Source organism: Hemicordylus capensis, chromosome 2 (genome assembly GCF_027244095.1).
Source record: "Hemicordylus capensis ecotype Gifberg chromosome 2, rHemCap1.1.pri, whole genome shotgun sequence".
NCBI classification, from domain to species: domain Eukaryota; kingdom Metazoa; phylum Chordata; class Lepidosauria; order Squamata; family Cordylidae; genus Hemicordylus; species Hemicordylus capensis.
Window position 1 is genome coordinate 202,851 of NC_069658.1, and position 22,623 is coordinate 225,473.

Genomic DNA, 22,623 nt, shown 5'->3' on the forward strand with positions numbered 1-22,623 from the left:
TTGGAGAGCGGGCTGCCCCTTCCCCTCGGGATGTGGGGCGCCCTCCTGCTATCAGGCGAGCCTGTGGGCCTTTCCAGGCCGCCTGCCCCGCCTCCTGGCCCCACTGCGCAGGGCTGGCTGGCAGGCAGCCGCCCCGCCCCTCCCGCCAGCAGGAGGGCTGCTCTGTGCAGGGCCAGGTGCTTGAGGCTTGTCCGCCGCCGGTCCTTGGCTCCGTGCTCCAGCCGGCCTCTACCGCAGGGCGTGGGCTGCTTGGCCATTGCTTGCTCCTGGCAGGCCCCCCCCCCCCGAGGGCATCATCTGGGGCTGCCCTGCCGTGATGGGCGGGCGCGGATGGTGCCCCAGGCGTGGCCACTCCGGGCCTGCTTGGCTCGTCTGGGTCCCGCAGCCAGGGAGGAGTCCTCTCTCTGCGCGCTGAGCCAGGAGGGCAACCCGGGCCCTGAAGACCCCACAGCCTCGGGAGACGGGGCCAGCCCCACTGAACGGGGGTGAGGGGGTCTTTTCCGAAATGGCACACATTGGGGGAGTCTGCTTCTGTGGTCCAACTTGCACCCGGCCGGCTGGCCCATTAGCTGCCACCGAGCCAAGAGGGGTTCGCCAAAAGACCCTCTTCTTGGGCTGAAAGGGCCCCAGCCCCTTCCCCTAGCTGTGTGCCATGCGCTGGCCCTCTCCATGCTTGGAAGTGCTGCTCCAGACAGACAGCAGCCCGCCTGTGTCCTCCAGCACTGGCCTCCAGTTGCCAAGGCCCAGGCCGGTGTCTTTGGGCTCCCAGCCCAACATTAAAGGGCTCCGTGCAGGCAGTGGGGAGGGAGGAGGCTGCACCATGCAGCGGCTCAGCGCTTCATAGGAACAGAGGAAGCTGCCATATGCTGAGTCAGACCCTTGGTCCCTCTAGCTCAGTCTTGTCTTCACAGACTGGCAGCAGCTTCTCCCAGGTTGCAGGTGGGAATCTCTCTCAGCCCTCTCTTGGAGATGCTGCCAGGGAGGGAACTGGGAACCTTCTGCTCTTCCCAGAGCAGCTCCATCCCCTAATAAGGGGAATATCTTGCAGTGCTCACACATCAGGTCTCCCATTCAGATGCAACCAGGGCAGACCTTGCTTAGCTATGGGGACCAGTCATGCCTGCTACCACCAGACCAGCTCTCCTCTCCTCGAGCTTCAGCTCCTGGGCGTGGGCTGCTTGGGTGTGGCCCGCCACTATGCAGCTTATTTAGCAAGAGGGCCCTTGGCAGCCACTGCCCCAAAACAAGCCCCTGCACACCCCCACCTGCGCTGACCGCGCCCCTTGCACCAGTGTCAGGTGTGGCCCGTGCTGCGTGGGCGGGTGGGCAGGGGGCACGGCCTGTCGCTCCCTTCCAGCCCAGAAGGGCTTTGTTCAGGAGCCGGAGGCTTTTTCTCAGAGGGAGGGAGAGGAACACCCCGCCAGCGAACAAAGCGCTCTCCTGCCCAAGCACTCCTCCGCCTCGCCCTGCCAGCAGGCGAGGGCTTCCTTGACGGGCCGGGTGTGGGCAGAGGCAAGGGAGTGCCCTGCAGGAGGGGACGCTGTGGCAGCCCCGGGGGTGGGGGTGGGGGGTGCGCAGGGGCACCTAGAAAGGCTTGGGGGGAGGAGGGAGGGGGCCACTCTACGCTCCTTTCTGTGCCGGTACTGAGAAGGGATCGGGGCTGGGGCTGCTGCAGCATGGCGGGAGGGGGGCCTTTGGTCCTGAGGGCGGCTGGGAGGAGGGGCCGTGGAAGCCGCCTGCTGGGCCATCCCCGGCTCCCTGTGATTGTCCCCTGCAGACGGGGACGATCCCCCAAAGACTCCCCCGGTTCCTGCTGGGCCCACAGAGAGTGCCGATGCACCAGCACCTGATGAAGGTAAGGCCTCCTTGGTCCATGCATGCCGTGCCTGACCTCTGGGGAGGTATTGTGTCAGCTTCTATAGGGCACTCCCCTCCAAAGGCTCTTCATGGGGCAGGGGTCGTGATTAGTTGGGAGGGGTCTGCTGGGTTGGGCTCAGACAGAGTGATCCGCAGCAACTGGGCTCACAGGTTGTATGCTGAGCCCCCCCGCCTGTGGGGATCATGAAATGTGGGGAGAGAGGGTGGCGACATGGTTAGCGCTTTGCCACTTGGGGTGTGGTCAGAGCCTCTGCCGGGCTTCGAACGACTGGGGTCATCTGGGAGGATATCCTGCTGGAGGGTGCTGGGTTGGGGCGTCTCTGCATTTGGCGGCGGCGGGCCTTTCTGCCTGCCTCTGCGGGCCTCTTTCTTGCACGCACACCCCCCCCCCCTTGACTGACCTGAAGAACTAGAAGGTGGGGGGCCCCCTTGAGCTCCCTTTGCTGAACCTCTTGCATTTCTGGCTACTGCATGATGTGTGTGTGCAGAGCCAGACTGCATGCGAGTCAGGAGCGGAGGGAGGCCAATGTTCAGCCAGGGCCCCTGGCCCTGCCCCCCACATCCCACATCAGACGCAGGGGGCCAGCTAGCCATACCCCCGCGTCTGACGTCAGGCACGGGGACTTCAGGCGTGGGGGCCCCGTGGCCCCGTTTGGAAGGGAAATCTGCCTGCGCTGCATTGAGCAGTGTGGACCGGACTGACGCTCCCTGCCTTTAAAGTGGCCCCGCTTGGGATGGAGATCAGCCCTGCTGTGTTGGCAGAGAGGCCAAGAGCAGCTCCCCCGGCCTTTAAAAGGCTGGGAGGGCCACTCCAGCCACATTGCGAATGCAGCGCTGGCCGGTTGAACTCCCAAACAGGGCTGCTGAACGGCCCCATTTGGGAGCAAAATAATGTCCCCTGCGCCTGATGTGGGACGGGGGCCTGTCTGGGACCGCAAGGCGCGGCCCCTGGGGATGGTGGCCCGGGTCTTTGAACCTGTCTGCCCAATGGTGGCTCTGCCCCGATGTGAGTTAGACATGGACATCACCAGGGGCTTAGGGAGCTCAGCAGAGGCCGGGGGACAAAGTCTGACCGGCGGCTCCTCCGCCCACTGGGTGCGCGCACCCCAAGCCACACCCCCTGCAGCTAACAACAGGCGCAGGGGAGGGGCCAAGCCTGGGGGGGGAATCTGTCCCTCCCCAGCCAGAGAGAAAAGGGACATGCCTTGTGCTCCCAGCCGGCAGGCGCTTTGCTCAATGGCCGGGTGCAGGAGGGGGCAAGGGGGGCCTGGGGACAATTGTCCCCCCTTGTTCAACAGTCCCTTCGCCTCTGAACAGCATCATCATCATCATCATCGGACATGGTGCACAGTCCTTATGGCAACAGTGGGCCTTGCCGTGCAGCCGCTGTGGAGAGGTGGCCGTTGTGCGAGCCGCATTTCCGCCTTGACCCCCGCCATGGTTGCCAGTGGGGAAAGCTGCTGCCAGCACCAGCGCCAGTTCTCCACCATGGCATTGCCAGCCGCACCCTCCCCCTTCGGACAGCATGCCCTGTCCGTCGTCATTGCTGTTAAGTCAACGAGGCCGGCAAGAAATGCTCTCCAAGTGCTTTGCATGGAGGTAGCCGCCCCCCCCCCGGTCTCCAAGGGGCTCACACTCTAAAAATGAACGCCGAGGAAGAAGGCCCAGCCCCAGTCGCTGGGCGGGAGGCTGGGCTGGGCTGGGACCGGGGACGGCGGCTCTCCCCTGGGGCAGCAGAGCCTCTCCCCAGGGGCCAAATGCCCGCCAGGCCTCCCTCCCCGCCTCTGGGGCCCAGCATCCGGCCTTCTCTGCACCTGGAGGCCCTGAAGCCAAGCTAGTGCCTCAGTGCCCGTTTAGATGCCACCCTTGGCCAAACCTTCGCAAAGCCGTTTAGAGAGATCAACAACAACAACAACAACAACTATTTATAGACCGCTTTTCAACAAAAGTTCCCCCGGCAGTTTACATAAAGAAAGAATAAAGAAACCCATAAGATGGCTCCCTGTCCCCAAAGGGCTCACGGTCTCAGCAGAACCTTAAGCTAGAGACCAGCCACAGCCACTGGAGGGGTGCTGTGCTGGGGGTGGTTGGGGCCAGTCGCTCCCCCCCTGCTCAATCAAGAGCACCGCCAGGTTAAACAGGGGCCTCTTTGCCCAGTGAGCAGGCCTGGAGATCTCAGAAGAAGAGACTCAGGAGCAGCAACTGGAGGGAGGTCGTGCTAGGAGGGCGGCCTTCCTATCTTGGGGTGGGGGGCTGGCAGGATCCCTCCCTCCCATGGGATCTCCCTGATCCTTAAAATGCCAGTGGAACAAAGGGAGACAGTGGCAGGGGAGGGGGGGCTTTGACGGGAGGGCAGCACATGTGGGGGGCAGGCCCCACACACACACACACTCCCCCCCCCCCCCGCTGCCAGTCTGGATGCCCCATAAAGTTGCAGGGGGGAAGTTCATATAAACCATATTCTCAGGCACGAGCCACCATTTCATTCATTCCAGCTCCCGGATGGTGAAGGGCTTGGAGGCCAGACGGAGCCCTCCCCACTTGGCGCCACCAATCCCGCCCCCCCCCAACCTCCATGAATGTGGGGCGAAGGGGATGCAGCAGCCACAGGCGGTGGTGGCCATGGGTGCTATTTTCTTGCCCCCGCCCTGGGGCCGTCTGGGCAGGGGGAGAGGCAGCTGGAGCACGGGGGGGGGGCAGCTCTTCTGCTGCCTCCTTGCTCGGGGAGGGCAAGCTGAGGCGCAGCTGCCGGGGGCCCCACGTTACCATGGGGGACTCATGCAGAGGAGCGGGGGGGGGCGGAAGCAGAAGCAGCAGATCCCTCTGTGGGCCCTTCCACCAGCATCCCTCAGGTGGGCCCCCCAGGTGGGTGCCGGAGGCGGCGGGGGGGGGGTCAGCTTGGCCGGTCCCTACACAGTCGTTCCATGGACACACCACCCACCGGCTCAGCTGCGGAGGGCCTCCTTGTGCCCCAAGCCCCACGGAAAGGGTGGGTTTGGGGGAGCAGAGGCCCGGCCCGGTGGAGGTGCTGCAGCCATAAGGGGCAGCGAGAGGGAAGGGGCCCCTGGCACTCCCCAGGCTGGGGGAGCTGCGGCTGCTGCTGGGGGCAGGAGTGCAGCAACGGGGGGAGAGGAGGGGAGGGCTGGCCTGGCTGGAGTCAGGGCCCCCCCGTGGCCCCCCCTCGCCTGGGGCTCTGTGAGTGGCAGCAGCTGCCCAGGGGCTCTCTGGCTGCAGACCCCGGGGGGGGGGCTTGGCGCTTTCCTCGCTGGGGCCCTGAGCGGAGGCGTCTGGCGCATGACGGGGCCTCCTCAGCTGGGCTGAAGAAGCCCCTCTTCTAAGGGGTGGGGGGGAGACAGGCCCCCCCTCCGGGCATTGAGAGGTGGGCTGCAGGGTCCGCTCGGAGCTGCTTGGGGTGGAGCCTGGCGGGCTGGGGAGTGGGGCTGGGGGGCAGGCCTGAGTGTGCTCTGCTTTCACGGCAGGTGAGGAGGGGGGGTTCTCCCCGCCGCCCGGTGCCCCAGCAGGCCGAGACCCTGAGCCCTCCGGCAAAGAAGGTACCGCTGCGTAGCCCGGGGTGGGGGGGTGGGCGAGGGGGGGCTTTGCTGCTCCTCGGAGCCATTCCGGGGCGGGGGGGGGTCCTCTGGCTGCCGCCGCACAGGCCAAGGATCTCTCCGGCTGGAGCTCCCCCCCCTCCTTGGGCGAGACGGCTCTGGGGGATGGAGGCTTTTGGCTGAGGGCTGTGCTGAAAGGCCCAATCCTGCCCTTGCTGAGCTGCCATGGACCTTTTGGATTGGGCCTCCCAGATGAGGTCCCTTCCCAACAGGACTTGGCACTACAGCCCCCCCACCCCCCCGCAAGAACAGTGTGGGGGGGAGACGCTGCCTTGGAAAACATGAAGCTGGCCTGCGGTGGGGTGGGGGTGGGGGGGTGAGCCTGCAGGCTGGAGCTTAGGGGGCGATGGGCCTGCTCTGTGCCCCCCACCCCCCCTTAACAAACCCTCATTGTGCTCTGGGCACAGTCTGGGGGAGGGGCAACCCGCTGGGTGTGCAGGTAGGGCAGGATTTGGGGTCTCTCACACACAGGCTGCTTGTCCCAACCGGGGCGTGATGTCAATGCCAGGTGAGGCCAGCAGGGCCAGCATCTGGCCTGGAGGGGGGGGGGGTGGCAGCAGCCTGAGAGTGGGGGGGGGAGAAGAGGGCAGCAGCCCCTCCCGCGTCTGACACACCCTTCCTGTCCGCCCTGCTTCGCTTTCAGATGCGGAGAAGCAGCTGGGCTCCTCCCTTCGCACCGGTAAGTGCGTTGTCTCCCCCACCCCACTGACCCCCTGGCCCCCCATCTTGGCACTGGGTCTGAGGACCCTCTCTGCTTCCGAGCAATGGGCTGCTTGGGGTCACTCCTGGCTGCAAGGCCCGGGTCCCTGCAGGGGCAACGCGCCCGTTCTGGGGACACGCACAACATCTGGCTGCAGCCTCGTGTGATGGCAGGCAGCCCCCCCCCCCGGCCAGGCCTGAGCTGGCTGGCTTTGAAACAAGCCCCCCCCCCGCACTGAGCACCCACATGCCGCTCTCTCTCCCCCCAGGGGATGTGCTGGCGGTTCTCTTTGGGGCGCTCTTTGGTGCCACAGCCTTTGCCTTCCTCCTCTATGTCTATAAGCACCGGAGCAAGAACCGCGGCAGGTAAGAGGGCAAGCCCCAAGAGCCACCCCACCCCCTCCCCCCAGTACAGAGGCTGAGCAGCCCCCCCCCCGCTTGACCCCCACTCAGGAGAAACCAGCTCTGGCCACCAGCCCCAGCCAAGGCCGGCTCCTGGCCAGGACACCCCAAAGGAGTGAGTGCCACGAGGGCCAGGGATGCCATCCCGCCCCCCCCACACACACACCCCTCGGCTAGAGGACCCCTAATGAGGGATGCCCTGGACCCCCACCCATCCTCAGCCGCCCAGCCTGCCTGCGAGGGCAGAGCCCATCCAGGGGCCCCCAGCCCCCTAAATCTACACTGAAAGTCAGACCTGGGGTTCCAAGGAGCCCTGGAGCGGGGTGGGGGGGCAGCAAAGCTAATGGGGTTGGAGAAGCCCTGAGGTCTACTCCACCTATGCTCCAGCTCCCTGCCCACTCCTCTTTGCCTCCCTGCCCCCCAGGTTGGACGCTCAAGCCGCAAAGCCCAGCGTGATCTACACCCCAGCCTCCGCCAGCGAGGAGAACCCAATCTAGGCCACGGCCACGGCGGGAGGCCAGGCGGGGCACCCTGGCGCAAGCTCCCTCCCTCCGCCTCTCGGGCCCATCCAAGAGGGCCAGGACCCGGCAGGCTCCCTTTTGCTCAGTGGGGCCAGAAGCAGGAACACCACAGTCTGGGCTGCTGGCAGTGAAACTTCACTCGTTACCGGTCCACTTCCAGGCTAGATCGATGGAGGGCAACCACCAGCTTGAGGGGGGCTTTCAAAGGGGCAGGTCTGCCAACTAGTCTCGATGATGAGGGCTCTAGGCCTCCTCCAGCCTCAGAGGCAGGACGCCTCTCGATCCCCCCGCCCCTCTCAGCCCCTGCCTGAGATGGGCTTCCTTGGGCCTGTCCCAGCAGGGCTCTTCTGATGGCCGAGGTCGCCGCCAGGCCTCCCTGATGCCACACACGCCACCAGGCTTGCCCGTGGCCACCTCTCCTCGGTCGGCATCCTCCCGGCCCGGCTGCCTCTTGCCTGAGCAATGGGGCCCCCCTCAGTGTCTCATCCGAGAGCCCGTCCTGCCCCCTGGCTCTGCTTGCAAGCGGCCCTGTGAGGCACCAGGCACAGGGGTGGGGAGATCCAGCTGGTGGAGACATGGATCCTCTTCCTCCCAGCTGCCCGAAAGGCTCCTGCTCCCCTCAGGGACCGACTTGCCCTTCCTCCCTCTGTCTTCAGCTTGGCCTTTCAGGTCCCTCAGTGGGGCCTTCATGGCTGTTATGAGCGAGTCCAGGATCCACCCGGCTTGCTGCTGGCCGTCCTCTTCCCCTCTTCCCTTCCGCTTCCCCCAGCATGATGGGCTTCTCAGGGGAGCTGGGTCTTCTTCGCATCTTGTGTCAAAGTCGGAGAGCTGGAGCCTGGTCCTTTGAGCCTGGAGTGAAAATTCCGGATTGATTTGTTCTAGGATCCACTGGTGGCCACAACTCCTCTGGGAGGGCCCTTCTCCCTCCGCACCCGCAAACCCACCTTTCTGCGACCTCCCCCCCCCCCACACACACACACAAAGCGTAAGGATGTGCTCATCGGAACCAAACTGCATCTTCTCCCCCCAGATGTAGGGGAGCCTCCTGCTGCTGCCACTGCCGAGGGAAAGCCGGGCCCCACGGAGGAGGAGGAGGAGGCAGGCAGGCAGGCAGGCAGGCAGGCAGGCGCCTCTGGGGGCCCCTGTGCCCCACCGCCCTCCCCTTGTGGCTCTTGCTTCTGCAGACGTTGGCTATGCACAGATTCACATACAAGGTACCTCCAGTCTGGTCTCTCTTTATTGGTACAGAGTCAAGTCTTCACTACTTCCTCGGGTGACATGGCGGCACTCGGGCAGGCAGCATGAGGCCAGCAGCGCCCGCCACTTTGGTCACGAGGCCAGCTCCTCCTGTCTGGCCTTCAGCAGAAGCACCACAGGCTCTGAGCACCAGCCCAGAGTTGGAGGCCAAGAGACACAGACACCCCACCCCACCTGGGCTGGAGGGAGCCAAGGTCTTTGCTTGGGAAGAACAGGATCGAGCAGGGGAGGGGTTGGGGGGCCAGGGGCAGTGCAGAGGGGCATCCAGGCACCCCCTCCCCACTCCCAAGGTCCAGCTGCTTCCGGGCCCCCCAGCTAGGGGCTCCAAGACCCAGCCTCGGCCGAGGGCATGCAGGGAGCTCAGGATGCTGGCTGGGGTCTGGTCCCGCTCCGCAGGCCTGTGGGAGAGAAGGACAAGCAGGAGGCCAAGTCAGGCGGAAGGCAGCGCCGCCGGGGAGGGGGGTGGCGGTCCAGCCCCAAAGCCCTTCTCCCTTCGATTGGGGGGGGGGGGCGGCCAGCCCTCGGCCTCTGGGGCCAGCAGCACTGCTCACGCTACTCACAGAGCAGGAAGCGGCTCAGGTTCTGCTTGGAGCCCCCCGAGACCACGTAGGCCCAGACAGCGGCAGCTGCCATCAGCAGGTAGGCGGGGAGCAGGCTGCCCAGGTAGAGAGGGTTCCAGAAGGTCTGCAGGAAGCGGATGTGCCAGGAGTGAGAAGCCGGCCAGGATGCGGGGCGGGGGGGGCGCTTCCCCCACCTCCTCCTCCTCCGCAGCAGCAGCCCCGAACTCTGGGGCCGTCGCTGGCCCATTGGGACAGGAGGTATAGAGGAGGCCTTTGCCCCCGCCCCCCCGCCCCCGGTAGTAAGGTTGGCCCTTGAGCCAATGCCTCCGCTTCCTTGCCCCTCTGCTGCAGCCCTGGGAGACTGCCCCACACCACCCTCCTTGCATCTACCGACATGAGCGAGCGGCCTGACTGATGGCCTCCTCTCCGCCCTGGAGGGCCCGGAACTGGGGGTCCGGCAGCTGCTCCCAGTTTCCCTGCAGGCCAGCTGGAGACATGGCAAGTTGTATCTGGTGGGCAAGCAGGGCCACGGGAGTGGTGTGTGGCTTCTTCAACACTTCCCCGCAGGAGTGGGGCAGGCAAGAGGGGCGGATGCCGTGGCGTTTCCAATCCCTGCACCCATCTCAACCTCTTTCCTTGCGTCCCAGCTGCTCTCCCGTCGCAGGGGGTATATGGCAGCATATGGGGCTAGGCAGTGGGGAGGCCCCAGGTGGAGTGCCCGTCCACAGTGCTCTGATCTTGGGTGGGGGGGGAGAAGAAACACAAGTGTGGCCCCCAAAGCACATCCAGGCCCCTATTAGTCTGAGGTGGAGGGCAGAGGGGGGCACCTCCCCATATCCACTTGATTTGCCTTCTCTGGACAGGCCATTCGCCCCACATAGGAGGCTGCCATATACTGAGTCCGACCCTTGGTCCATCTGGCTCAGTCTTGTCTACACAGAGTGGCAGCGGCTCCTCCAGGGTTGCAGGCAGGAGTCTCTCTCTCAGCCCTCTCTGGGAGGGAACTAGGAACCACCTGATGCTCTTCCCAGAGCGGCTCCATCATCCCCTGAGGGGGGAATCTCTGACGGTGCTGCTCAGACTTCTGGTCTCCCTTTCGTCTGCAACCAGGGCGGACCCTGCTTAGAGAAGGGGCCAAGTCCTGCTTGCTCCCGCCAGACCAGCTCTCCACGTGTCTCACTGTGACCAACGGCAGCCCCACAGCACAGCTGTGCCGCTGCTGGGGAGGAAACCAAACACCCCCCCCCAGCCTGAGCCCCACACATGCCCCGCCCCAGCCTGGCTGCTGCCACTCACTAGGCCAGAGATGATGAGGTGCGTGAGCACGACCACGGCCACCTCCCACCAGTGCCGGGTCTCACAGCCGTGGAAGAAGACGACGCCCCAGAAGGTGTGGAGGAAGATCAGCACCAGCGTCATGAAGGCTGCGTGGGAAACACACCTGGTTAGTGGTGGGGTGGGGTGGGGGGCAGCCGTGCGGTGACCCACAAGGCTGGGGGAAGGCAGCAGCCTTACCTGAAGTCAGGAAATAGAGCGGAGAGTCCCCATGGATGCCCACCGTGCCTGGCCCCACAGCATCCGCCAGCAGGTTGATCATGGAGAAGGCCCCACTCATCAGCCCAAACCCCAGGCCAGCCACTGTCGGGACAGGAAGCCCAGCCGTGAGACTCACCCCAAGAACTGCCCAAGGAGGCCCATCCAGCTTCACACAGGGGCCCACCAGATGCCTCTGGGGAGCCCACAAGCAAGAGGGGAGGGTAGGCCCCTCTCTCTCCTGCTCTTGCTCGGCTTGCCTCTGAGGCTGGAGGCGCCCATAGCCCTCTGACCACTAGCCCTTGACAGACCTGTCCTTTGTGAATTATCTAAGCCCTTCTTCAAAGCCATCCTGGCTGTTGCCACATCTCGTGGCAGAGAATTCCACTGGCTCATTATACATGGTGTGAAAAAGTACTTCCTTGGGTTGGCCCTAAATTCCTTGGCAATCAGTTTCAGGAGCTCCTGCCCGCCGTGGAGGCTCAAGGGTTAGGGTTAGAGTGAACAGCCGGCCACGAGGGAGGGGGCGTTGCGAGGAGAGGTCTGGCTCCTCGGACCACGGCCGATGCTACCTGCACGAAAGAGTTCTGGAGCTCGATGGGGGCACCTCACGATGAGGAGTGGGAAGGCCGGGCTGGGCAGCAGCTGCAGAAGCCTGCTCAGGGGGGCTTTAAGCCGGCCTTGACTGGGCGGAGGGGAGGGAGCCCAGCCCAGCAGCAAGAGCAAAACTGAGTGCAAGGGAGAAGCCAGCTCGTGGTGCCCAAGGTGGAAGCAAAACGAGGGAGGAGGAGCCTTCAGAAACGGGCAAGTCGGTCCAGTAAGGAAGCCGGAAGGCGGCGACTCCTGTCGTCTCCATGTCTGCACACAAAGGCATGCGGTCAGGATGTATCCGCCTGCTCTGTACAGAAATCCACACATCAGCGCATGGAAGCCCAGAGAAAGGCGTCTGGGCAAAAACAAGAGCCAGAGAGAGAGAGAGAAATAAAGGCAGTACCACCAGGGGAGTTTCCTACAGACAGCTGGCCAAGCAGAAGACCAGGGCAAGGCTTTCCTTGGAAAGATGACCAGACTCTGAGAGAGGCAGGCCTTGATCCTAACGGCGGGGGGCCGGAGTCTTAACTCTGCTGAGAGCAGGAGGCCCGATCCAGCCTTGGCCGCCTCTGCTGACCACTTCAGCGTTCAGAAGGGCGGAGGGAGGTGGGGGGAGGCAAGGGATTGGCTGCCCTCGACTTGGTCCCTTCACCAAGGGGGAGGATGGGATGATGAAGTGAAAGTGGGGGGAGCGGCCATCTTGGAATTCACGGTATCAAGGGGAGGGGAAACTGCAGGAACTCAGACATGCACCCCAACCACAAAAAAGCTCAGATAAATGCTAGGCAGGATTCCAGCACCAGAAATCCTAAAATCTTCTTCTCCATGAACCCCACCGCCCAATGAGATCATCAGGAGAGGTTCATCTGCAGTTGCCACCAGCTTGTCTGGTGCCTAATCAGGGACGGACCTTCTCCGCTGCTGCCCCCCCCACCCCCGGCTCTGGAATGTGCTCCCGGCTGAAATAAGAGCCTCCCCATCTCTGACAACTTTTTAAAAGTCCTTAAAGATACATCTGCTCACCCAGGCTTTTAATTAAACACTGTTTTAATAGTTTTCAACATTATTTTAAATTGTTGTAATGTTTTAACCTTTTTATTCTGTTGTAATTTATTTTGTTTTACTGCCCAGAGACACAAGTTTTGGGTGGTATACAAATATGTTAAATAAATAATAAAAACAAAACAGAATTGAAGAGGGATGGGAGACTCCGAAAAGCAGCATACTGAAGGCACTAATGCAAACAATGCCCACGAGGAGGAGAAATGGGAGCCATCTCAAGAAAGCAGGGAGGATGCCCAGAGAACAGTTGAGAAGCAAAATGGAAGCGGGAGGAGCGGCTGACAGCCCAGGACGAGCCCAAGAGGGTGACCCAAGCCTGCAGGGGTGGCGTCAGGGAGGCAAAGGCTCAGAATCACCAATCACCCTTGTTGATGGAGCTACACTGGCTGCCAATAGGTTTCCGGGCAAAATACAAAGTGCTAGTCGAAACTTATAAAGCCCTAAACGGCTTAGGCCCCGGGTATCTAGGAGAGCGGCTTCTTCGCTATGAGCCCCACCGGCCGCTGAGGTCACTTGAGGAGGTCCGTCTCCAGTTGCCACCAACTTGTTTGGTGGCTACACAGAGACGGGCCTTTTCGGCTGCTGCCCCGAGATTGTGGAATGCGCTCCCTGCTGAGATACGATCCTGCCCCCCATCTCTGGCAATTTTCAGAAAACACCTGAAAACACATCTCTCCAGCCAGGCTTTCTCAGCTTTTTAAAACCTGTTTTTAAATTGTTTTGATTATTTAATTGTTGTTTTATGATGATTTTAATTGTTAATCATTGTTTTATGTTTTATAATTTTTGTTTAATTATTAATTGATTTTAATGGTGTTTTAATGTAAACCGCCCTGAGCCTTTTGGAAGGGCGGTATAAAAGTTTTAATAATAAATAAATAAATAAATAAATAAAGATATGAAGGGCTGTCATCGAGGAGGAGGGGGAGGAGCAGACTCATTCTCTCCGGAGGGCAGGACCGGGACCCACGGCTTGGAATTACAGGAAAGCAGGTTTATAGTCCAGGCATTTTAGGTCAATTGGGGTGGGGGTGGGCGGGGGGAGCAGATCCCAAAGTTCTGAATGGCACAGATGCCAAGGACATTGTTGCAAGTAACATACTAGAAGTCCTGATTGTTATGACTTGAGCTTGGACTAAAGAAAAAGTGGATTGAAATGTTCCACAATTTGTGGCCAGCGCTACGGACAATCATGCCTTAGGCTTAACGCAGACACACACACACACACACACACACACGATTTGAAACTTAAAATTAAGAAGGAAAGTCCAACATTGCCACTGACTTCCAACATTCTGCTTCAGAGGAAGGTGATGTCCTTGAGCAAAGTTATGAACTGGATGCTCCCAGTACAAACCAAGCTGTGCAGAAAATAAGATTTTTCTAAATTGCAGCTTGTGGATTAGGCCTATTGGGGATACCACTTTTCAAAACACACACACACACACCAGGACTCTACTTCTTGGGTGCTGTGGAAATGAGTGTGTAGGAGGGTTAGGGTTGGTTCACAAACTGCATACACTCTGTCCTCCATGCATTCCTTAAATCCCGCAGCAAAAAAGAAGCGGAAACCCCCCTCGTTTAAATGTCAGTGTCATGCTCCTTAACTAAATTTAAGTTTGGTTTTGCAGGAAAAGTTTATATGAGTGAGATACAGACAAAAAACAGGGATGGCACAGTCGCCACAAAGCAGCGTTCCATGGAACCCTTCACTTGATGGTAAAACTGTTGGCTTGAATCTACATTGAACACCACATTTTAATAGAGAATTTTATGCTCTGCCATTTTTGTATTTAGCATTTTCCCTTCAGAACAACAGTTTGTGAGATATATGAAAAGAACTATTTTTGGCAGCCATTTTTCCAATATGGCAGCCATAACTCAAGTCTTGTCGATCGGGCCTTTTAGTCTGCTATTTATAACAGTGTCCTTGATGGCGCAGCAGGGATGGAACTTGCCTAGGGAGTAAGAGGCTGCCAGCTTGAATCCCCACTAGTATGAGAAGCACCCATATCAGGCATCAGCAATATAGGAAGGTGCTGAAAGGCCTCATCTCAGACTGCGCGGGAGGAGATGGCCATGGTCAACCCCTCCTGTCTTCTACCAAAGAAAACCACACAGGGCTCTCTGGGCGCCAGGAGTAGACACCGACTTGACGGCACAATCTTTCCTCAATCTTTCCTTTTCTTTTCCTCGACATCTGGAAGGTTTTTTTAAATGTTGGGATTTCCCCATTAGCTAAAAAATTAACCTAAAATGACTGGACTTATACTTATAATGCCCTTATACAAAACTATGGTGCGGCCACACCATACAATTCTGGTCACAACTAAAGAGGGACATTGTACAAATGGAGAAGGTGCAGAAGAGGGCAACCAAGATGATCAGGGGCCTGGAGCACCTTCCTTATGAGGCAAGGCTACAACACCTGGGGCTTTTTAGTTTAGAAAAAAGACGACTGCGGGGAGACATGAGAGAGGTCTATAAAATCACGCATGGTGTGGAGAAAGTGGACTGAGAGAAATCCTTCTCCTTCTCCCATCACACTAGAGCCAGGGGTCATCCCATGAAATTGATTGCCAGGAAATCTAGGACCAGCAAACGGAAGTACTTTCTCACTTTTGCCTGTCTGGGCAATAAGGGCGGGCACTGCCAACACCGCCCCCCCCCCTGCACCCAACCATGACCTGAAAGCCGAGTTGCTCTGGACAAACCCCACCTTGGCAGAGAGACTCTGTTGCCGCCGCCCCCCCCGCCCCTCCCTCCCGCCCTCTCTCCAGCAGCCAAGGAGGAGTCCTGGGCTCAGAGGGCCTCGCAAGGCACCCCCGCCAGCCCCACAGCCTCCTCGGGAGAGGCACCCCCCCCGAAAGAAGCAGCCCTCTCCTCAGAGGACCCCTCCCTCTCCCCGGAAACGCACCGTAGGCCATCTGCTGGATGGAGATGGGGGAGCACCCGTCCTCACTCAGGGCCACCAGCCCCTCAATCGCCTTCCTGGGCAAGGAGGGGGAACACACAACAAAACAGAGCCAACAGCGGTGAAGCCAAGCGCCGTGCAGCCTGCCCCCCACCCCAGCCCCTGGGGCCGCAGCAGGAGAGAAAGGCTTGGGAACAAGACTCCGCCAGCCCCCAAACCCAGCACAACTGGCCTTGCTCCCCGAACCCAACTGCCGGCTGCTCCAGCCCAGATGAGGATAGCTCTCAAATGGGGGGGGGGCGGCTGCTGCTGCTGTGCTCACCACTTCTGGGCCAGTGCCCCCAGGGACACAGGCTCCCCATGGAACCAGATGGCCCCTGAGGGCCCCACTGCTACAGGCCTCTTGTGGCCCCCACCCCTGGCTTGCGGCTGGGCCTCCTGCTCCCCCCCCCCGCCAAGGTCCTGGGGCAATCCAGACCATCCTTGTTCCCAGCCAGATGAGGCTGTCTCGTGCACCCCACCCCCCCCCCCCCGGCTCCAGAACTGACACCCTTCGCAGGAGACACGGCCAAGGGCTCAGGGTCTGGGTTATTAGTGGAACCGCCATCCAATTAAGGCTTCTCCGTTGACTGATTAATCAAGAGTGTGGTACATCCTTTGCTGTCAGCTAAGCCACCTGCAGATATCACCACCTTAGAAGAGGCAGGCCTTCCTGTGCGGATGGGTGACGGGGGAGAGGAGGAGGAATGCCTCTCCTGAGGCGGCTCTTGCCATCTGCTGAACGAGCAGGGGAGAATGCCTCTCCCAACAGGGTGCTTGCCCTCTGCAGTTTTTACAGACCGTTCAGGAAAACAACACCCTGATCCATGGGCGGCACCTTTTCCCTTGGCCCATGTTTTGGGGACTGGCTGGCTATGGGTCGCTCAAGCATGATCCTGTAGCCCCGTGATGAGCCTGGGGCTGGCGGCTGCAGCACCGCGGCACCCCCTGGGCCCCCTTGTGCCGTGTGCTGCCCCGAGGCCCACCCTCTCCCCACACACCTGAGCAACTTGTAGTAGAGGAAGCGAAAGGCCTCCTGCAGCAGCACCGAGAAGATGACCCCCGAGATGAGCAGCCCTTTCTGCAGGGCCTCGTCGCTCGGGTCGCTGGCCTTCACCGCAATGAACCAGACCAGCGAGGAGAGCAGCAGGGAGACCAGCCAGAAGAAAGCCCTGGGGGTCGGGGAGGGAAAGCGAGAGGGGGCGGTCAGGCAGGAGCCTCCCCCGCCTCTATGGGCCCCAGATGAGCTTCTCCTAGCGCAGTGGCCAGGCACACGGACCCTCAGCAGGTCCCCCCACTAAGTGCCACAGTAGCTCCCTGGGGCACAGCGGGGGGCCTCCCTCCCCTCCCCTCCCCTCCCCTCCCCTCCCTTGCAAGCAATTCTGATTGGCTGCATAAAGCTGGCACTGCAGGAAGGCAGAATAATGGAGCCAGCTCAGACCAGGGGCGTAACTATCATGGGGCAAGGGGAGACAGTTGTCTGGGGGCCCACTGCCTTGGGGGGAGGGGCCCAGAGGCAAGGCACATGACTGACTCCCCCAGTCGAGGGGGGCCCATTTTAAAGTCTTGTCTCTGGGCCCACTCCAACCTTGCTATGCCCCTGGCTCAGACGGACCCCTTCCCCAGTCCTCTGACTCCGTCCTTCAGCTATTACCACGACATTGGAGGCGTTGTGCGCAAAGACCCCTCTCGATCTCAGAGCTGCTCAGAGCAGGCTGGCCTTCCCCACGCCGCCATCCTGCTCCGACCCACAGATCATCCAGCCCCAGGCCCTGGTCTCTGACAAGCCTGTAGGAGTCCACCAGGTGCCTCTGCCCAACCCCCAGGGGGGTCCAGAGCTGCCCCAAGCAAGGCCCCCTTTCTTCCATCCTCCTGGGAAACTTGTGGCCTTTGCATCTCCTAGTCAATAACCTCTCCGCTAGGACTGAGTTACCTAATCAATCTAATCAGCAGCACCTGGAGAGAGGCAGAGTTTTCTGAATGGGGCTGGAAGCAGCCAGGAAGCCCCATTTTCATTAGAGGGAGCACGCCGTGTTGGGGTTCCCTCTTTTGCGAAAAGGGGGTGTAGTTTGTGCAGAAACTGGCACTCCCTCTGCCAGGAAAGGTGGGAGCCCAGCCAAGCCCTCAGAAAGCACTGGGTAACTTTCTCCCTCAGTTGCCGGGAACTTGTTATTTTTAACTTTCCTTTTTCCTGCTTTGAAATTTCACTTGCAAATCTCAGTAACAGTCAAGAGAGCTAGAAAAGGGCGTGGGAAAGGGGGGGGGCTGGGCGGGCACTTCCCAGGGAGTTCGGTTCGTGACAATGGCCAGCCTTGCTTCTCCCACCTTCTTCGGGGGTTTTAGGGAGAGTCTGTGGCTGCCGGCCCGGGACTGTTTTCAATGAAAGGCGGTTTATAAGTTTGACGAGAAACAATAAAGCACCGGCGCCCGCACCTCCCCCTCTCTCGCGCTCACCTCGGGTGGGGCTGGGGCTGGGGGTGGTTCCAGCTCACAAACCAAACGGGGCATTTCCACTGGAATTACGAATTGCCGGCGGGGGGGGCGGCGGGGGGGGGGCTGCTGCTGCGGCGAGGGCAGAGACCCGGCCTGGGCTCCCCTCTGGACCGGCACCCCGGAGCCTCCCGCGCCGCCCTCCGGGCTCAGCCCCAACCCTGCTCGTCGTGGTGGCGGGGGGGGCGGGGGGCGGCGGGGGCGGCGGGGGGGGGCGCGCGCGCGGTCTGGCCCCCCACCCCGGCAGGCCCGCCCCCAGCCCCCCCTCCCCCGGCCCTCCTCCCCGGAGCCGGGCGGGGAGCAGCGCAGCCGCAGCTCCGGTGGGGCCGGCGAGGGACACGCGCCCCCTCCTCGCCCAGAGCGGCCCCGGCCCCGCCCCGGCCCGGCCCGGCCCGCCCTCCAGCCAGCGGGGCCCCGAGCGGGGGGAGGCGGAGGCGGCGGGGCGACCCACCCGGCGATGAGGATGATGATGCGCAGCGGCTCCGCCACCACCGTCAGGAGGAAGAGCGAGAGCGCCGGCCCGAAGGCGATGCAGGCGCAGCCGAAGAAGACCGGCAGCGTCATGGCGGCCCCCGGCGGGGGGGAGGAGGAGGAGGAGGGGGGGCCGCTGCGGGGACTGGGGGGGGGGGCCTCCCGCCGTCCCTCCTGCCTTCCTTCTTCCTTCCTTCCGCCGCTCCTGACATCACATCCCTGGGCTGAGCCGACGACGCGGGCCGCGCTCCGGGGCGGGGCGGGGCGGGCGGTGTCGAGGCGGCGGCTCCTCCTCCTCCTCCTCCTCCTCCGCCCGGGCGGCGGCCTGTCCTGGGTGGGTCGTGCGTGCGACTCCCTCGGCGGTGGGACGTGCGCGCGACTGAGGGGTCCTTGCCAGCCCCTCGCCGGACCGGCCTCCCCTCCCGGGCCTTTGTTTAAGTCCGGTGGGTGGGGCGAGACCCCCCCCTTCCCCGCGCCTCGCTCGCTCCGACCAGCCGGTCCGCCCCCTCCCTCTGGTTGGCCCGCCCGCTCGCTCGCTCGCCCGCTGGCCCCAGTGACTTGCCCCCAGGCCAGAGGGAGAGGCCGTGGCGGCAGCCGCTTGGCGACCCACCCAGAGGCAACTCGGACCCCCGAGAGGGCGGAGCGCGGTGCTGTGCGGGCCAGAAGGAAAGCACCCAGCGGGGGGGGGGGGGGGGGGCCTTATGGCCCTCCGAACCGGGAGGCGACTTCCGGCCATATCCCACAGAGGAGGAGGGCAACGGGGTGGCAGGGAGGCACGCTGACTCCCCATGGTGGGCATCGGGCAGCACGGGCGCCGGCGGGGGAGCAGCGGGAGGAGCAAGCGCACCCTCCCCGCTCTTCAGGGGAGATCCCCCCCCGCCGCCGCCGCCTTCGAGCCACCCCGCCGCGCTTCTGTGCACATCCCTACTACCCGCCACAGCCTCGCCCCGTGTTGGCCCTGCGTGCGTGCCCACGTCAGAACGGGCTGCTGCTCCTGCCTCTCGAAAACGGTCGGCCGTGCAGCTATCCCAGAGTCGGATCTGAGGCGCAGGCGCGGGGCAAGCAGATGCGCCCAATCCTGAAGAGGAAGGAAGGGGCGCTCAGGACGGTGCCACATGCGATGCTTTGGGGCCTGCTGCTGCTGCTGCTGCTGCTGCTGCAGTGGGAAAAATGCACCCAGATTCCAGGCAGCAGCGGAGGAAGGGAGGGGCCCTTCTGCACCCCCTTTGCAAACAAGCCGCAGGCTGGCCCTGTGCCTGCTGGGGCGCAGACCTCCGGGAGAGAGGCGCCGCTGCCCGAGCCCCTGCAAACAGGATTCTCCGGACCGGAGCTTCCTCGTCACCATCATGCAACATGCCGCAGACCCAGCCTGCTGTCACTTGGACACCCCCACCCCACCCCCACCCCGCCCAGAGCTTGATCCGGTAAATCCGTGGCAGCAAACAGCAGCGCTGGTCGGGGGCGCAAACCTCTGAATGGGAGTCTTGCATATCCTCCCTCGCCCTACCATGGTGGCAACTGAAATCTGCTTCAGTGACATATAAGGCCTTGGTGTGCCTCTGGGCACAGAGGGGCACCTAGGTCATTTTGAAGCCGGGAGCTAAAGGCCTTTGGAGGGCCTCCCCTCCCCTGAAAATGAAGCCTCATCATGCTAGGCCGGGCACCCACACCAGCCGGGACAGACTAAAGAGGATGTGGAGGCCCCCAGGGGCTGTGGAGACCCCGGCCTTTGGCCCCAAGTCCAGGGGCAAGGGCGCCTCTGTTGGGGCAGTCTGGGTCTTGCCACTGTCTTGCAGAAAGTGCCTCCTGGGTGCTTTCCAGACCAGACCATACAGCGGGGTCAGGATGCATCTCGGAAGGGAGAGGAGAGCTGGTCTGGTGGGAGCAAGGATGACTTGTCCCCATAGCTAAGCAGGGTCTGCCCTGGTTGCATATGAATGGGAGACTTGATGTGTGAGCACTGTAAGAGATTCCCCTCAGCAGGAGATGGAGCCACTCTGGGAAGAGCAGAAGGTTTCAAGTTCCCTCCCTGGCAGCATCTCCAAGATGGGGCTGAGAGAGATGCCTGCCTGTTTAAACCTTGGAGAAGCCGCTGCCAGTCTGTGAAGACAATACTGAGCTAGCTAGACCAGTGGTCTGACTCAGTACATGGCAGCTTCCTATGTTCCTAAGTGTGCTCCCACACTTTCTGCGTCGTGACATCGCAGTCCCTACGCAGACAGCAAGGTGCAGTTCACATTTCCAATGCCTTGTTGCGAATTTAATCACTGCGTGAATCAGAGCAAGGATGTCATATATCCAGTGTGGGAAAGTTGCTGTTTTTTCAGGTTGTTAGTTGCTTCGAGACTGCTCCTCCTACTGTTTACGATCCCAATGCAACTTGCCCTAATGGAGGCATTTTGCTGCTGTTCCAGCGGCTAGTCTGGAAAGCGCCCTGCTCTGTCCAGATGGGATCTTGACCTTTCAGGTTTCACGCCTTGCCTGTGCATGAGGAAATAGGCCCTGCTGGTTTTCTTTGTTTTGAGAGCAGTTTGCACACTTGCTCTGTTTTCTCCACAGTGTCATGTGGAGGGGCCCTGCTGGCAGAACGATTCATCTCAGTCTGTCGATTGATCTATATATGTTAAGGCTGATTTCAAAAGGCAGAGATCCCCCACCGCACCCGGCGCGCTCTTGCACAAAGTACCTCCTTCCGCCTCATGTTTTCATTTCCTTTGTATCTGCTTTCGCTGTTACTCCCAGTCTGATTATATATCTTTTTCTGGCATTGTGTTTTCAGCCTCTGCAATTGGCCTTTTCTTTTAAACACACACACACACACACTCCTTGTCCTAGCACAAAGTTACCAGCTGCGGCTAGGCAAGCGTGGCAGAAGTCGAGTGGCCTTGTGCAAATCCATGGGGTGGGGGCAATGGGGAGGGGCCAGCTGCCACCCTTTGCTACCTGCCCAAAGGTGAGTGCGTGGCTGGGAGGGAGTGGGCGCCCCCCTCCCGTTCAGAATGAGGCAGGAGGAGGGCAGAGAGAGCATGTGCTATGAACAGCCCCAGCTTGGCTATGAAATATGCAACAACCCGTTTATTTCCTCCTTTTACGTTTTGAAAACAATCCTGCCAAGCCGTCAGATCTTACACCACGGCCTCCCGTGCTAAAGCCGGCAGCGCAGGAAGCCCCCATCTGATGGGGCCAGAGTCTCCTCTTCTTCTCACTTGGTGGGTCGCTGCTGTGCTTTGGAAACCCGACCCAGATTCCAGCCAAGTGCCAACGCAGAGCCTGCCCTCTTGATCGGCCACCAGATCAGCACGCCTGCTTTTTGACCGGAGTCCTCAAAGCCGTGAATCGGATTCCTCAGGCCTGCACCACTTCAGGCGAAGGGGCCAGGTCCGGCCCAAACTGTTTCGCTGGCCCGGCAGGAAGGAAGGTGCAGCAGCAGGAGCCCTCAAGAGCTTTGGGCCAGCCCTGCTGCCAGTACCAGCAGCAGCAGCAGCAGCAGCGTGCATTTGTCCACGGGAGGCCAGGCCTTCTTCCCCTGCCTGGCTGTTCCCACCCTCGGGCGGGAGCCCACTACCCCCCTCGCTCACCCCCCTGCCCTCTCGCTGTCATTAATGGTCAAAATAGGGTGAGGGCATGGATCAATAGGCTGGAAATTGCCCTCAGCCCTGGGCAGACCCAGTCATGGCTGGTTCCGGCCCAGCTGGCCACTGGAGTGGCGCACCCCAGGCAGGCAGAAGGTCTCCCTGCCGCCTGCACGGGAGGCCTCCCCCTCTGTGCCACTGATCCTCCCGGCCGGAGATGGCCCCTCACCAGCGGGACTGGCCTGCAGTGCCTCCCACAGTTCCAGATCTCTGCTGGAGCCGTCTGTGGCAAGCTCTTTCGGCCACGGGCATGTAAAAAGCACAAGGATCCCCCCACACACACACACACAGATCTGCCGTTGTCTTCTGGGGTGGGAGGGGGTGTGTGCACGTGCCATGAGAAAGGCCATCCTTCCGATGTTGCACTGGAGAGGCTCCAGCCCCCGCCTGCCTGGGAGATCTGCCAGCTTGCTTTTGCTCTCTGCCTCCTGCTCTCCAAGCAGCCCATGAACATCCAGCCCCCCCCACCCCCAATTCCACGGTTGCTCAGTTTTCTCTCTCTCCCGGCCTTTGCCAGAAACTGTCTTGGAAGTGCTAGCGTAGAAAACCAAATGGATCCCTTCTAGCCACATGCCGGCTGAAACTCAAAAAGGAGTGAGGCAGAAGAGCTTCCCTTCGCAGAAGCTATGCTGATTTTTCTGCTGCAGGCTTAATAAATCGAGCTTCCATTGTGCTTTCTGCCAGTTGAGCACCAGGGACCCAGGTGAAGAAGGTGAGAGAGAGAGAGAGAGAGAGAGAGATCATGTCCGAGATCAAGAGGCGGCAGGCTGGGGTCCCCTGATGGGCCGTTGGAGTCCAAGCACAGCGGGGGAGCCCCAGCTATGCCGCTCAAAGGCTGGTGTTCTCCTGGCTCCCTTCCGGTAACGGACCAATTTAAGCAGGAGGTGACGGGACGTCGCTGAAGCCTCTCGCATGCAGCTGTGTTCAGACCTCTCCAGTGACGGCCATTCCTTTTTCCTTTTACCC

At 61.4% G+C, this 22,623-nt stretch overlaps 1 protein-coding gene across 4 annotated transcripts; it reads right to left on the reverse strand.

Moving 5' to 3' along the window:
• Positions 1-8,327: 8,327 nt before the first annotated feature.
• On the reverse strand, positions 8,328-18,700 carry LOC128342477 (gamma-secretase subunit APH-1A-like). 4 transcript variants are annotated; one of them, XM_053289789.1, is made up of 7 exons: positions 18,006-18,133; positions 16,066-16,236; positions 15,029-15,102; positions 10,441-10,563; positions 10,222-10,349; positions 8,926-9,049; positions 8,328-8,763 (listed from the first exon to the last, which is right to left on the reverse strand). In XM_053289789.1, exons 1-7 carry the CDS (start codon positions 18,116-18,118, stop codon positions 8,726-8,728), a joined length of 771 nt encoding a protein of 256 aa, XP_053145764.1. In that variant the 5' UTR covers positions 18,119-18,133; the 3' UTR covers positions 8,328-8,725. The 4 variants fall into 4 exon arrangements, with proteins under 4 accessions (XP_053145764.1, XP_053145765.1, XP_053145766.1 ...); XM_053289790.1 differs by lacking the exon at positions 18,006-18,133 and adding an exon at positions 17,519-17,677 and having other exon boundaries at positions 15,029-15,098; XM_053289791.1 differs by lacking the exon at positions 10,441-10,563.
• Between the last annotated feature and the right edge of the window lie 3,923 nt (positions 18,701-22,623).

Coding starts and splice junctions, on each gene's coding strand:
- LOC128342477 (XM_053289789.1), bottom strand. CDS start 18,118: ATGACGCTGCCGGTCTTCTTCGGCTGCGCCTGCATCGCCTTCGGGCCG. Junction 10,350..10,440: donor GCTCTATTTCCTGACTTCAG/GTAAGGCTGCTG, acceptor TTTCCCACGCAG/CCTTCATGACGCTGGTGCTG. Junction 8,764..8,925: donor CCTGAGCCGCTTCCTGCTCT/GTGAGTAGCGTG, acceptor TCTCTCCCACAG/GCCTGCGGAGCGGGACCAGA.